Here is a 14,058-nt window from a genome sequence, read left to right as displayed (position 1 = left end):
AACATTGATAAAATTATTACCCGTATAAATTTACTTATGCCGTAATTGTAATATTCCGGCGAATCGAAGAACAGATAGTTTTAGTGATTATCCCCTCGATGAGTTAACAACATAGACTTATGCCGATGCACACTTATCGCTTCTTATAAATTTCTAACATTAAGTACTTAACGCTCAATTAATACACGTACAGAAATTTTTAGTTTATGACACAGACTTATGCCGACGCATAATTTTCGCATCTTATAAGTTTCTAACATGAACTTATGGCCAGAAGCGTTTGAAAGAGAAACAATTCGGTAAAACACCCAATAATTGTAATATCCCGGTGCCTTAAGACCATTCTAAAAAGAACGTCAGTAAATACTTGCTTTTGCTTTCAAAATTTCCCTCGATTTCTTTGAATGTTGAAATACGGGAGCGTGAAACTCTTATTGTCGACGGGTGAGAGAGGAATATTTAAGGGAGAGTATATGGCTTAACCTAACTATCATAATTCCCTTCCTTTTAAGTAGACGAACGAAAAATATCAACTTCACCACAATTCTCTCCCTTTCACTTTCCCTTCAATGACGATCGAAAAATTTTATACTGCCAAAGGCTCTACTATCGACACTACTACTACTACGAGAATGACAGCAGGGCAGGTCAAACTAAGAGCCTCATCGTAGATGTACGTCATACGATGTGGCTAAAAATGGCGGAAGACCACGGTGGTTCCTCTCAATGTTTCTCGGCAGCACTACACAATGTAAGACGCAATGTTACAGAACCCTTTCACAGTAACCGTAAGTAACTATCGAAATCGGGACAATAATAATTGCCGGCTGCTTATATTTGCCTAATATTATTGGCTTCGTAGCGATCATGCGAATGTCTTAATTTGGTAAGTATATACTTATATTTATATACTTGAATTCGATAAAAAATCCGATGCAAAATTTATTTCAAACTTGATATGATCGGAATTTATTAAATTTTATTTAAAGCTTGATCTGATTCAATGTTATTTAATACTTGATCTTGCCCAAATTCTTTGCAATTACTAAAAAAATTCTTTCAAATTTAAAAAAAAAACTGTTTGAATTTAATAAAAACTTTCGAAAAAATCTGATCCAAATTTAATTAAAATTTAAAAAAATATCTGGTCGAAACTTAATCAAGCTATTAGAGAGATTTCATTAAATTTTAATTGTACCATAAATACAAATATGGTCTAATTTCGTCAAAATATGATTTGAATTTCACCAAAATATGATTTGAATATAATTAAAATGTGTATTGAAAACATTCAATTAAAAAATCTGCTCTAAATTTAATCTAAATATTTGAAATACAGCCAGGATCAAATTTTGAGCCATTTTACAGAAGTAGTAGATAAAATCTAAGCACATGTCCCGATTAGACAATTTGTCTATTGAAAGATCTGAGTCGAAATATTCTTCATGTTGAGTCTTAAACCACGGCTCGTTTCGAAAATAAATAGGGTAGACTGTTTTCGATTTATCGAGGTAATGAGCCACAACGTGGACCCGAGTTCCCACCCCTAAACTCTCCCATGTCCCAGAAATACTTTTCTTAACAAAACTTTTAAAATCAAAACTCCATCAAACTGGAAATATGATTTTCCTTTCAGATCGAACTACTCGACATTAATACGGAGTAATTTTACTGGAGTTAAAATGAGTCTCTTTTAAAAGTGCATTATATTGCAGCTGTCTCTTTTAATACGATTCCATAATGGCAGATTGATAGCAGATTAAATCAGACATAAATATTATCGTAAAGAATATATGTGTGTTCTTTGTGCAGAGTCACTATTCCTTAATTGGTTAGTGAAGGTTTTCGACATGGTTTGGTTGAATTTTTCTCAACATTACGCAAACTCTGAGCTATTCTGCCTCTAGGAACGTAGTTTTTTTCGACGCGTTGCATTTTTTATGCATCATTTCAAAGTTGTAAAAAAGTTAGTTTAAAAAAACAATAAAATAAAATCATCGTGCAAGCACTCCATAGTTGGTAGTTTTAAGACTATTTTGTGGCCAGTTCCTTAATACACCCGGGCCATGCCGTATAATTGCGGATATTTTTCAGTTTTGGATAAAAAGGTTTGAGTGAAATATGGCGTCTTTGGTCCTTGTTGCTTAATGTTGAAAATACATGTCGCGTCACCGAATTAGACGAATGTTAAGTGGAATTGCAGTGAAAAAGAAATAGTCCATCTAGCTCTGTGAAATGAAGGTTTGCTTTGGTTGTTGACCTATACAAAACCTGTTGAAGATATGGCCAACCAACCAGTCAGCCGAAAACCCAAAACCTTCCATCGATAGAGTTGACACGAGCTTTAGGGATGTCTTTATCGATCTGACTAATAGGTACGTGTAGGCGTAGTGGACTTCGAGCGCCTTCTCACTAGAACACCCAACAACATCGAGAGATATCACGCCAGTAACCCACACTCTTCTCATCACAGCCTTGTCGAGGTTCCATACAGGAGTTATATAATGTACTTTCTGCTCACACTTATGGAGATTATTATACACTCACAAGCTAATAACACTCTGTTTGTATTAGTTGTTAAAAGGCATTGATAACACTCAGTAAGAGAAGTAGCGCGGTGGTTAACGCGCGTGCTCAGATAACTTGTGGGAATTATTATCCCATACAGTGTTTTAAAGCTAATTTAGAGGATACAAAAAGGAGACGAGCTTTATAATACTCTATCGCATGATCCCAAACTTTGGAGGATTGAAGATCCCGTCTCTGGTTTCGTGCTCAAAACAAGGTTTTGTAACTGATATGGTTGGCTTTTTCCAAAAGTTTGATTTTGAAGTTAAAATACATCTTTCGTTCCAGTATAACCAAAGCCTAACTAATCCTCAACCTGGCTTAATCTAACCGAACCTGAACCGAACCAAATAGTATAAACGCATTTTATCTTTTGTTAGCAATACAAGTAAAAACAACTTGTGTAAGAACACCCAGCCTATACAACATTTTTAACCAGATGTTCTAATATCAGGTGATAATTGGTTTCATTTCTCTTGAAATCTCGTTGCGTAGTCAGAGCCGCGCTTTCCCAGCTGGTAGCTGAAGCGACTTAATAGGTCATCGATTTTTAATCTAAGCTCCAGACGGGAAATATCATAATCTCTCTTGGCCTTAGTCCGCCCCGATTTAGACTATCATATTAATCTTAGCCTATCACCGGAAGCAACTCATCCACGAGCATCAAGCCACCGTCATGGAAACGTACGGAAATATATGTATATGGTTACCCTGGTCAGGGTTGCCACAAAAAAATCCGAAAATAATTCCTCGTCAACTTTTCTACGCATTCTCTGTTTCTTTTGATATTTTTGGCAAAAAGCTAGTTGTCAATGTTAAGAGCGTATTTCTTACAAACCGATCAACTCTTCACTTTTGAATGTATTTATAGTAAACCCGCAAAGCTTGAAAGGTTAATCCCAACAAATTTTACCCACAAAATTAATATACTACCTTGACTTTGTTAAAATTCTTAAAATACCTTAATTGCACTGTGGCAATCGTGTGCACATTATTGTTGGTTACCAAGGTAAAGTTTTTTGAACTAGTTAGTCCAGAAGCAAAATATTTCTGAGATAATAAATTAATTATATACTTACATTCTACTAACAGCAAAGTAACCCAATGTTTTCCGTCATTACATTTTGGAATGACATTGTAAAAGATGGCATGGAAATAATAAACTAATCTCCGGACTGGTCCCACCCTTTGTTCTCCCATAGATTTGCAATTAATAAACTGGTCCCGAGGAGCAGTAACCCCACTTCTCGAATTTAAAAACTAGTAAAAGCAATTAATAAACTGGTTTTCGACCAGTGGAAGTGTGCTATTTCCCAGACTGTCCCCTAGCCCTGGTTCCAGTATAAAATCGTCTTCTAGTTTAACTGCTAAAATGTTTTCATGAAATCTATTTCTTTCCTGAGTGCACGAGCCCAACACTAACAGTCGCTTAAGTTCGAGTGATACTGGTATAATATTGTAAGCTATAACTGGACAGTAACTACTAACATAACTATTAGTTTTATCATTTATGATAAATAATGTTTAGATATCTCTTCATATATTTTTGCCTTGTTTCTGGTTGTATTTTAATTATTTTTATGGCACAAAATTGTTTTTCCCTCATTCATAATTAAGCCGGATTTTTAGGTGGATTTTTTTAAGTGGAAAAATTCGGATTAAACCAGGTGGTTTAAACCGGACTGGGTAGGTAGTTGCCAACCCTGTCCAGGATACTAAATATACAAGTTGGGAAATCTAAATAATACCTGTCCTAGTCGAGAGGATGACTTCCTACAAACATTTTTACCTAATATGTACTTATGGCGTATGTTGTCATTAAAGTTTAAATTAGCAATTTCCACTCGATTGTGAAACTATTGTCCTTACATAAATTAAAAGGGTTTAGGCGTAAAGTACAGTTGTAGTTTACTGGTTAAAACTTGAAAATGCCTCTTTTAGAATTTGAAATTCGTGGAAACGATCAATTAGTATTACCTATTCAAATACAAAATTATACGTGATTTAATTCCGAGCTAATTCTCGAATTAATAATACACTTCATTTCACACTAGCAAAGTAAGTTAGGGATATTGAGTTTTCTTTTAAAGGGATGTACAATCCGTTATGTATGGGCGTGTCTATAAGACTCAAGAACTATATTTTTTAGTAGTAGTGTTACTATTTCCTGGAGTAGTGATTAGGCTGTCGTCTGCTTGAACGTCTGTTTCTACGGTAGATGCCCATTCCCAATGCACTGATAATGCTACGAACTTCACGCATGCTCAGTAGAGCTATATTTGATGGAAGATAAGTTTGATATAGGCCCCGCCAATACATAACGGATTGTACATCCCTTTAAAAGTTGAAAGGTTATATTTTAAATACAAAACAATTTTCTGCTTCGCTAACATCCAAACTAAATTATCTTACTTTCGTTTCAAAAATTTGTTGATTGATTAGTTTGACCGTCGTTTTCGTGAAGGCTTTGACTTGCACGGCAAAATACAAATAACCGGCTGTAACGTGAAATAGCGCGGATTTTATTGAAATTTATTAGAAATGGTCAAAAACAGTTTATTTTTGATGTAAAATGTCACCTTGGATTTTAAAAACGAGTCATTTGACATTTCGAGCTAAATTTAAAATTAAAAATAGACTTTAGTTTACACGAGTCAAGTTAGTTTTGGTTTCTGATATCGAATTTTCTTGCCAAAGTTCAAACGTTCAATTTTAAAGGAGGCTTGAAAGCATTAAGTTAAAACCGAGCTTTAATGTTCATAAACTAACTCCATTAGGAGGATAATTAACTAACTTTGTTCAAAAATCATCCAGCCGTAATATCATTAAATGACGTGTAATATGAGCCTGCTTGTACTAGAATTCAGTCTTGAAAGGGTAAATATTTCGTACCTATCGGATTCTCTTCTATGTCCAACTCTAGCCAATCTTGATTCGATAAAACTTTTAGAACTATTAAACAAATTTTCCGGGTCTAAGATGTCGTTTAATAACTATAACAGTAATTAATAAATTTCATTGTTGAGTCAAGCTTCCAGATTTCGTCTAATTTTTCCGCGATTCGTTTTGAACCCCAGCAACAGTTTAGTAAGTGCGAGTGAGTGGTATAATAACGCGTTATACCAAAACTCTCCTATGGTACAAGTCGAGAATGATTTGATGCCATAACTGTACTTATTCTCTGAGCTCTCTTAAAATATTATCGATTCTAGGTTTGTTAATTTTGTCTTCACCTTACCCTTAAGTTTCTAGCTAATTTATGAACACTTAATTGGCTTGTGTCAAATTAAAAGCGTTGATTGACCTCGACAGCAGTATACTGGATTAAAACCGCGCACTTAAAAGTTTACGCGAAAGTTCATTTTAGACGCTAACTTAAACCAGAAGAAGAATAAGTTCCCATCCTATTTCTACTAAAACCAACAATTATAGTCTCTTTCCGTGAGTTCATAAGATATGTTCCATAAGCTTGTCACTGGTTACTGAGAGAGCTTGTCATAAGGCGGCGTTGGTGAAACGTCATAGATTCTCGTAAAGCGACGCATGGTGCGGCGCTGTCAAAGGATAGGACAGACTAAATAGAAAGATGGACTGCAACACAGAGTGTAGTCTGCAATTGTCGTTTGTCGTTGTCGAACTAGCTCTCAGTAAGTCTCTAGAATTACGAAGTATTGGTAGTGTCATACTTATGGAACATACCTCATAAACTTATGCTGCTACTAAAAACAATCACTTTACAGGGTATAAGTTAATTATAAGTCAAAGCAAAAATAACATTTATTACATTTCTGTTTGAGTTTAGAGAGTCTAAGCTCCTCCAATATATTTTACTACGATTTAACACACTCTTTTTGTCGCTGTATGATAGTATAAACAATCGCATATCAATCAGCTACACTTTGCAGCCTTCAGAGGTTTCGCATAGCACACGCTTGGATTTAAGTGGAACCCAAAATGGCAATGAATCCATTTAAATTTCTTGGAAATACTCGATATTTTAAATACAAGTAACTCTTTGCCTATTAAAAATCGTAATGTGGTCGTCGATTGGAAAATAATTTTTTTAGGTACGCCGAGGAAACTCCACTAAACGTGACGACAATTACTGTGAGTTTATGGAAATCCGGTGGCGTGTCTTGGAGAATGATTTTTCTTCGTGGAAAAAAATGTTTAAATATTTCTTGTCAGGAATCGTGGGAAATGGAGCGTCCGAAGTCATCTTACATATTTATAGCGGAATATCTAAAACGATCCTTCAACATGCGGTATTTTTCATATTACATGGAATTTCATGGAAATTTAAATTGTGTCGAGACTAGAGCGAGAAAGAATTGCGTTGCTAGCGTCTAAGTCCTCGCTAATCGACAAATTCTTTGCTTTGTTCAACTCGATTAATTTTGAATTTTAAACCAATAATAGAGAAGTATTTGTTTATACGTTAAAAAATTTGAGAAATCAAATCGGTATTCAAATCATTTCGAATCGTAAACAAGAAACCCTTAATCTCACAAGCAACAAAGGGTTTCTTATATTCTTTGAAATGTTAACTATCTCTCTGAAAGTAGTTTTAGCTAATTTATGGCCAATTTTAAACTTACGTTTATATCTCATAGTAACATAATTTTGTCGATGATTTAGACTATGTTACGAAGACCATAAAATTAGCTTTAATGAAGTTACCAACCTATACAATGAGCCTAAAGCTTTCAACGTAAGTTAAACTGAAAGATAAATAGGAACGAATTTAATTAAACTGTACGCGGTACGCGACAATTTGGTCTCGCCGTTATGGTCTCGCCGATTTGGTCTCACCGTTTTGGTCTCGCCGTTTTGGTCTCGGGACCAATGGGTCTCGGGTCAAATGGGTCTCGGGACAATTGGGTCTCGGGAAAAATGGGTCTCGGGACAAATGGGTCTCGGGACAAATGGGTCTCGGGACCTAACCCAACCCAACAATGTTTGGGGGTAAGAAGATTATTTATATGAGTATTAAAAGCCCGCCTCTTACCACGAACAATTTATTAGCAATAATGGAAATATTTTGGAAAAGGTGTCAGATAATTAATAGGAGAATATTTTGGAAAACGTGGCAGCTAATTAATTGGAGAATTTTTTGGAAAAGGTGGCAACTAATTAATTGGAGAATTTTTTGGAAAAGGTGGCAGCTAACTATTAGAAGAATATTTTGGAAAAGGTGGGAGCTAATTAGTAGGAGAATGTTTTGGAAAAGGTGGTAGCTAATTAGTAGGAGAATGTTTTGGAAAAGGTGGTAGCTAATTAGTAGGAGAATGTTTTGGAAAAGGTGGCAGCTAATTAATAGGAGAATATTTAGGAAAAGGTGGCAGCTAATTAATTGGAGAATATTTTGGAAAAGGTGGCAGCTAATTAATTGGAGAATATTTTGGAAAAGGTGGCAGCTAATTAATTGGAGAATATTTTGGAAAAGGTGGCAGCTAACTATTAGGAGAATATTTTGGAAAAGGTGGCAGCTAATTAGTAGGAGAATGTTTTGGAAAAGGTGGCAGCTAATTAGTAGGAGAATGTTTTGGAAAAGGTGGCAGCTAATTAGTAGGAGAATGTTTTGGAAAAGGTGGCAGCTAATTAATAGCAGAATATTTTGGAAAAGGTGGCAGCTAATTAATAGGATAATTTTTAGGAAAAGGTGGCAGCTAATTAATTGGAGAATATTTTGGAAAAGGTGGCAGCTAACTATTAGGAGAATATTTTGGAAAAGGTGGCAGCTAATTAGTAGGAATGTTTTGGAAAAGGTGGCAGCTAATTAGTAGGAGAATGTTTTGGAAAAGGTCTTAGCTAAATAGTAGGAGAATGTTTTGGAAAAGGTGGCAGCTAAATAGCAGAATATTTTGGAAAAGGTGGCAGCTAATCAATAGGAGAATATTTTGGAAAAGGTGGCAACGAATTATTGGGATCATTGCTTTGGAAAAGGAGGCAGTTAAATAGGTAACCAAATAATCACGAGACCAAATAGTCCCGAGACCAAATAATCACGATACCAAATAGTTCCGAGACCAAATAATCACGATACCAAATAGTCCCGAGACCAAATAATCACGATACCAAATAGTCCCGAGACCAAATAGTACCGAGACCAAATCGGTGAGACCAATTAGTCCCGCGACCAAATCGGCGAGACCAAAATGGCGAGACCAATTCGGCGAGACCAAATTGTCCTGCTCCGAACTGTACGAGTTTGCCTGTTAATCTATACTCTGGTTTAAGAAATCAAATTTTATCATGATTCCCGGGCCACTGACGATTTTCGATGGTCGACAGGAGTATTTCAGTCCGTCTCCGGTGTACGAAACGGCTAGGATGATTATCGTGTCGGCCTCCCCCAAAAGAGTCGTGTCCACATCCTTATCTTTCTTAAATATGGACACTCCAGTAAATTTTGCAATCGAGTCGCTTCCCAATTCATTGAACTACATTATTCCCTTAATTAGGTGGTGATTTTAATGGTGTTTACCTTGATGCTTTTGTCACTTTTGCTCGTCATTCACTCCGTCGTAACCAACAAATACCAATCGGTGTCCACCAAGAAAGTTGTCAAGAAGCTGGCCCAAGAATCCCTGGAAAATGTCTGGGAGAACGCCTCGCTCTTGTGCGCCGAACGTAAGCAATCCAGAGCTTGTTTACATTTGATAAAGAAATTTCCCATTACTTCAGATTTCCACAATCCAATTAGCGGAGAATACCACCGAAAGATGGCTAGCGCTTTAATCTGACATAAATACATTCCCTACAGCTATTTCCTCCATTTTGCCCCACGTTACTCGTCGTCTGCTCGCTTCGTCGTGGCTGATCGGAGTGACTTTCATTCTGTTTTTCTTGAGTTGTTTCTTGCGCACGGAGTTCACGACGGAAAGCTACAATTGCATCGATACCCTCTCGGACTTGATCAAATCGGGAATTCCACCTGTCATGTTCGAAGAATCTGGAACCCTCGAGTATCTGAAAGTATTGGTAAATAGACGTTTCTGTGTTAAATTATTCTCCTCTTCGGAAGTCATTGTTGCGTATATTTATAGGCAACGCGGGATCCAGTTGTTAAAGAATGGCTTGACGCGCTGGATAAGAAGAGCATTTACACCAGGCCTGAGGAATATTTTGCGCTTGACGCGTACATTCCTCTTCTTTCTGGAGAAAAAGCTCTGATCACGAGAGACACTTTTCTGATTTGGTTCTTGGGACAATTCTTGACTTTCGATTACGAGAATAAAGAATTCTTTCTGAGCCACGGAGGACTTTACTTTTCGCGACAAGAACTGGCCTTCGAATACTTGCACCTCATGTTCAACGCCACTTGGATGAAAAACAACCCCATCATTCACGAGCTCGTCCAACTGATGTCGGTATGAGTGTTATCGTAAAATGATTAAGGGGCTTGAGGAATGTTTTATTGCAGCGTGGAACCGTTATTCGAAACGCAAGCGTTGGACTATCTGGATCTTGAGATGCGTCATTTATATGGGCATGTCACTTGGAAGAGACCAATGAAAAGCGCGGCTGATTTGGACCTGAGCAGCGTCAGCGTTCCCTTCTACTTACTTTTCACGCTGTTGTCGGGAACAGTAGCCGTGCTCATTACCGAAATTATCTTCAACCAGTTTGCTCAGACGTTAAATATTTAATATGTCACGAGACGAATTCGATTTTGTTGAAACGCAAAAAATAATTTTCCACTTCAATATAGAACACCAGCAACGTAACAACTCCATTCTACGTCACTTTCAATTTTACCTTTAACTAGGTGGTAATTACGCACTAAAAGATCATTAAGGTTTAAAAAAATAATTGCAATATAGTCTAGAATTAACTAGCAGTCCAATACAGATTAAATGTCTTATATTAATTGACACTGGAATATACAGTCCATCAATAGTGAAGGAGTGTGTATATTGGGCCCAACTGACTGAAAAGTATCTAAGAACATGGGTTGTACAACATTTGGTTATACCCTTCTGCTGAGTAAAGGTACAAAACGGTTTTAGATAGTTCAAAAACAAGCTGGTCCCTCGGTTTAAAGTCGTACTCTACATTGTTGGATATTTTCTTGTTTTAGGGGCCAATGTTTGGGGGCTGTACAATCCATGTTATTTTATACTTTCCACTCAGTTGGGCCCAATAAACACGCTCATTAACATAGCACCCTATATATATCGTTTTTGTCTTAAAGACAAAAAGTACACTGGAAATTCCGGTTGAAAACTGAAAAACGCACATGTTGAATTTGACTTCAAAAGGTAGATGCAAATAAAAATTGGTTTTTAAATGTAAAAGTTCATCGTTATTTAAAAACATCTTCTCGAATTAGAAAAATATTTCCAAGTGCATGCCCACTTCTTAAGAGTAACGTAACTGAGAATTTTCAGCACTGAGCGTTGATTATTATTAAGTTAGTCAGGGCATCTATAGATTGAGCTGTACAGCTACACTGAGAGAAAAATGTTCTGTTGAAATTACAGGAAAGCTATGGACGCGCCCGTTGCCAGGACATTTCTGTACCTTTTACATGACATTCGCAAAAACAACCTACAGAAAAAAACATGAAATTTTAACAAGAAAAAAAAGTAAAAAACACAGTTACCCGTCCTGTATATTTTACGTTTAATTTCGTATGATCTATTAATAAGCCAGTAAAAAATTCAGTTAGGAATCCTGTACAGTTTACAGTAGCTGTGATATAATTCATGAATAATTCGGTAAAAATTGCAGTAAATAGACCTGTATATTTTGCAGTAAGTTGCGTGTAATTCATGAATAAGTCAGTAAAAAAAACAGCTGCGAGTCCTGTTTATATTGCATTGTATCTCGTTTAATCTATTATTAAGTCAGTAAAAAACCAGTTGGGAATCATGTAAAAATTACAGTAACTTTCATAAAATTCATGAACAGATACGTAAAAATTGCAGTATTGAGTCCTGTAGAGTTTACAGTAAAGTACGTAAACTTTATGGATACTTCAGTAAAAATTACAGATGCGAGTCCTGTTTATATTGCGTTGCACCTTGTATAATCTATTATTAAGCCAGTAAAAAAACCAGTTGGGAATCATGTAAAAATTACAGTAACTTTCATATAATTCATGAACAGACACGTAAAAATTGCAGTATTGAGTCCTGTAGAGTTTACAGTAAAGTACGTAAATTTTATGACTACTTAAGTAAAAATTATATAAAAACGTCTTGGTTTGGACCAAGGCCGAAAAAACAAACGATATGTGTGAGGTTTATCAATTGACTGAAGTTTCAGATATTAAAAAATGTTTTTCTAGTTTTTTTTATCCACTCAATCCTTAATCAATATTTAATTCAATCAACTGATTTTACTGTAAATCGATCTAGTCCCTCTAAATTAATTGAAAAAATTGCATATCTACGCTTTTTCAAGAACAATTGCATTTTCCGAAAACATTTTATCATGAAATTAATTATTTTGAAGGGATTTCGTGTCGATGGTTACTAACTTTTGAGCACCTTGACCGACATATTTTAATTGTCGCTGGCTTGACAAATTTTCAAGTTTGCACCAAATGAAGTTTAAATCTGTTTTAAGTTGTTTATAAGACTGTCGTTTACAGTGAATGTCGTCTACTTAAGACAAAGAAACAAAGTTTATCCTGTGTGGTAAAGGGTAAAGATCACATAAACAAAAATACTTCTCAGTACTTGATATATTCATTTCCCGCGGAAATAATATGGTTAAACCAATAATATGGTTATACCAAGAAGGTCACATTTAACTCCGACACGCACTCCCTTCCTTTATTTTCCCAATATATGGCGTTTTATAATAACCAGTGGTTTCAGTGTATGGGTCATCTGAGCCGTCGCAACACACTCAGCCAATATTACCATAGACTTGAGTTATGACCAAGAAATTCTTAAGTACGGAAATAGAAGTTCCAGTGCAACTCTACCATCATAGAGGCGACAATAGAAATATAACATTTCGATATACGAAATTAAATGTATATAAATATCCACGATTAAATATTTACATATTCCATTCGAGTTATGCCAAAGTTCGCTTGCTCTTTTTAGACATCCAGTAGAACATTTCAAACATTCAATACTGTAGCCTCAACAAGTACTCCCTTTAAAATAATTAATTTCACGATAAAATGTTTTCGGAAAATGTAATTGTTCTTGAAAAAGCGTAGATATGCAATTTTTTCAATTAATTTAGAGGGACTAGATCGATTTACAGTAAAATCAGTTGATTGAATTAAATATTGATTAAGGATTGAGTGGATAAAAATAACTAGAAAAACATTTTAATATCTGAAACTTCAGTCAATTGATAAACCTCACACATATCGTTTGTTTTTTCGGCCTTGGTCCAAACCAAGACGTTTTTATATAATATCTGTCACTTCAGTCTTAATGTAATTAAATTTTGAACAATTATGTTTGCTTTACCGTCATACATTTGCACTCTAAAATATAATGGTGCATTCAAACACCATATATGCTGTTTTTTCCAGTGCCAAAAAAGACCTCATTTAGGGTGTACTTTAACCCCATTTCTATGATCAATTCACGCCATTTACTAAGATTATTTGCAAGTATTAAGGAAATATTAGGCATTTATGCACCATTTACAGTGGCTTTTAACATCTTTTTTAGACAATCTGTTGAACTTCTAATATTACTTAGTTTAATGGTTTTAAAAGTAGGGAAAAAGTATGCTACCTATGTCACATTATTAAACCAAGTGAAGTGAAATAATTGTTAAATATTTATTATAACCACTACACCATAGATACGTGGTAGCACTGAGTTTTCCAAGAGATCTAGCTAATTCTTATGTCCAATCACGATGGACAATACATGTATCTACCAGGGCTCGAACCTGGGACCTTCCGCGTGTGAAGCGGACGTGATAACCACCACACTACAGATACGTAGTAACACTGAGTTTTCCAAGAGATCTAGCTAATTATTATGTCCAATCACGATGGTCAAAGCCGTACTTCTGTAAATAAGTAAAATTAACATACTTAGACTTAATTGTTTTGATCAAACTGGCTGATAGCACACCCTGAATACTTAATTGTTAATTTAAGATAATTCCGAAAAGTATCTTCGCTGTAGTTTTTAAGTTATCGGTGGGGAAAAATCACGAAAAACCCATGTTAATCTCCATAGGAAATTAGCAAAAGCGGGTGAATATTACTTTAACGTTACAAAACGGTATCAAGTCATATCTACAAGGGCCTACCGGCCCTGTAGAATGACAGTTGCGAGTCGTGTATATTTTAAACTGAATTTCGTATAATTTATGAATAATTCAGTAACAAATACAGTATCGAATCCTGTATAAACTGCATTTCATTTCGTATAATTTATGAATAACTCGGTAAAAAAAAACAAATTGGAGTCCTGTTTATTTTAGAATAACTTTCATATAAACTATTTGTAAATTAGCAAAAAATACAGTTGCTAATCCTGTAAATTTGACATAGCA

The 14,058-nt window shown here is 35.4% G+C and overlaps 1 protein-coding gene, 1 long non-coding RNA gene and 1 other non-coding gene across 3 annotated transcripts; 2 read left to right on the top strand and 1 right to left on the bottom strand.

Moving 5' to 3' along the window:
• Nucleotides 1-5,915: 5,915 nt before the first annotated feature.
• LOC149621442 (uncharacterized) lies at nucleotides 5,916-7,889 on the top strand. Its single transcript, XR_016375087.1, has 3 exons — nucleotides 5,916-6,575; nucleotides 6,636-6,675; nucleotides 6,757-7,889. It is a non-coding gene; the product is annotated as an uncharacterized LOC149621442 (long non-coding RNA).
• A 232-nt stretch (nucleotides 7,890-8,121) lies between these two features.
• LOC149621441 (uncharacterized) lies at nucleotides 8,122-10,868 on the top strand. The gene is made up of 5 exons (XM_089853732.1): nucleotides 8,122-8,973; nucleotides 9,033-9,201; nucleotides 9,335-9,552; nucleotides 9,618-9,937; nucleotides 9,995-10,868. The coding sequence occupies exons 1-5, from the start codon at nucleotides 8,824-8,826 to the stop codon at nucleotides 10,218-10,220; spliced, it is 1,083 nt and encodes a 360-aa protein (XP_089709858.1). The 5' UTR covers nucleotides 8,122-8,823; the 3' UTR covers nucleotides 10,221-10,868.
• A 2,554-nt stretch (nucleotides 10,869-13,422) lies between these two features.
• On the bottom strand, nucleotides 13,423-13,495 carry TRNAV-CAC (transfer RNA valine (anticodon CAC)). The gene has a single exon. It is a non-coding gene; the product is annotated as a tRNA-Val (tRNA).
• Between the last annotated feature and the right edge of the window lie 563 nt (nucleotides 13,496-14,058).

This window comes from Phalangium opilio, unplaced genomic scaffold (genome assembly GCF_054372755.1).
Source record: "Phalangium opilio isolate 3A_F unplaced genomic scaffold, DU_Popi_V2 ptg000204l_1, whole genome shotgun sequence".
Classification (NCBI taxonomy): Eukaryota; Metazoa; Arthropoda; class Arachnida; order Opiliones; family Phalangiidae; genus Phalangium; species Phalangium opilio.
This window is presented reverse-complemented; position numbering and strand designations above follow the sequence as displayed.

What these genes read in the sequence shown, in the direction of transcription:
- LOC149621441 (XM_089853732.1), top strand. Translation starts at nt 8,824, where the DNA reads ATGATTCCCGGGCCACTGACGATTTTCGATGGTCGACAGGAGTATTTC. An exon ending in TCTTAAATATGGACACTCCA is followed by an intron (nt 8,974 to 9,032) that starts GTAAATTTTGCA and finishes TCCCTTAATTAG; the next exon opens with GTGGTGATTTTAATGGTGTT. An exon ending in TCGAGTATCTGAAAGTATTG is followed by an intron (nt 9,553 to 9,617) that starts GTAAATAGACGT and finishes GTATATTTATAG; the next exon opens with GCAACGCGGGATCCAGTTGT.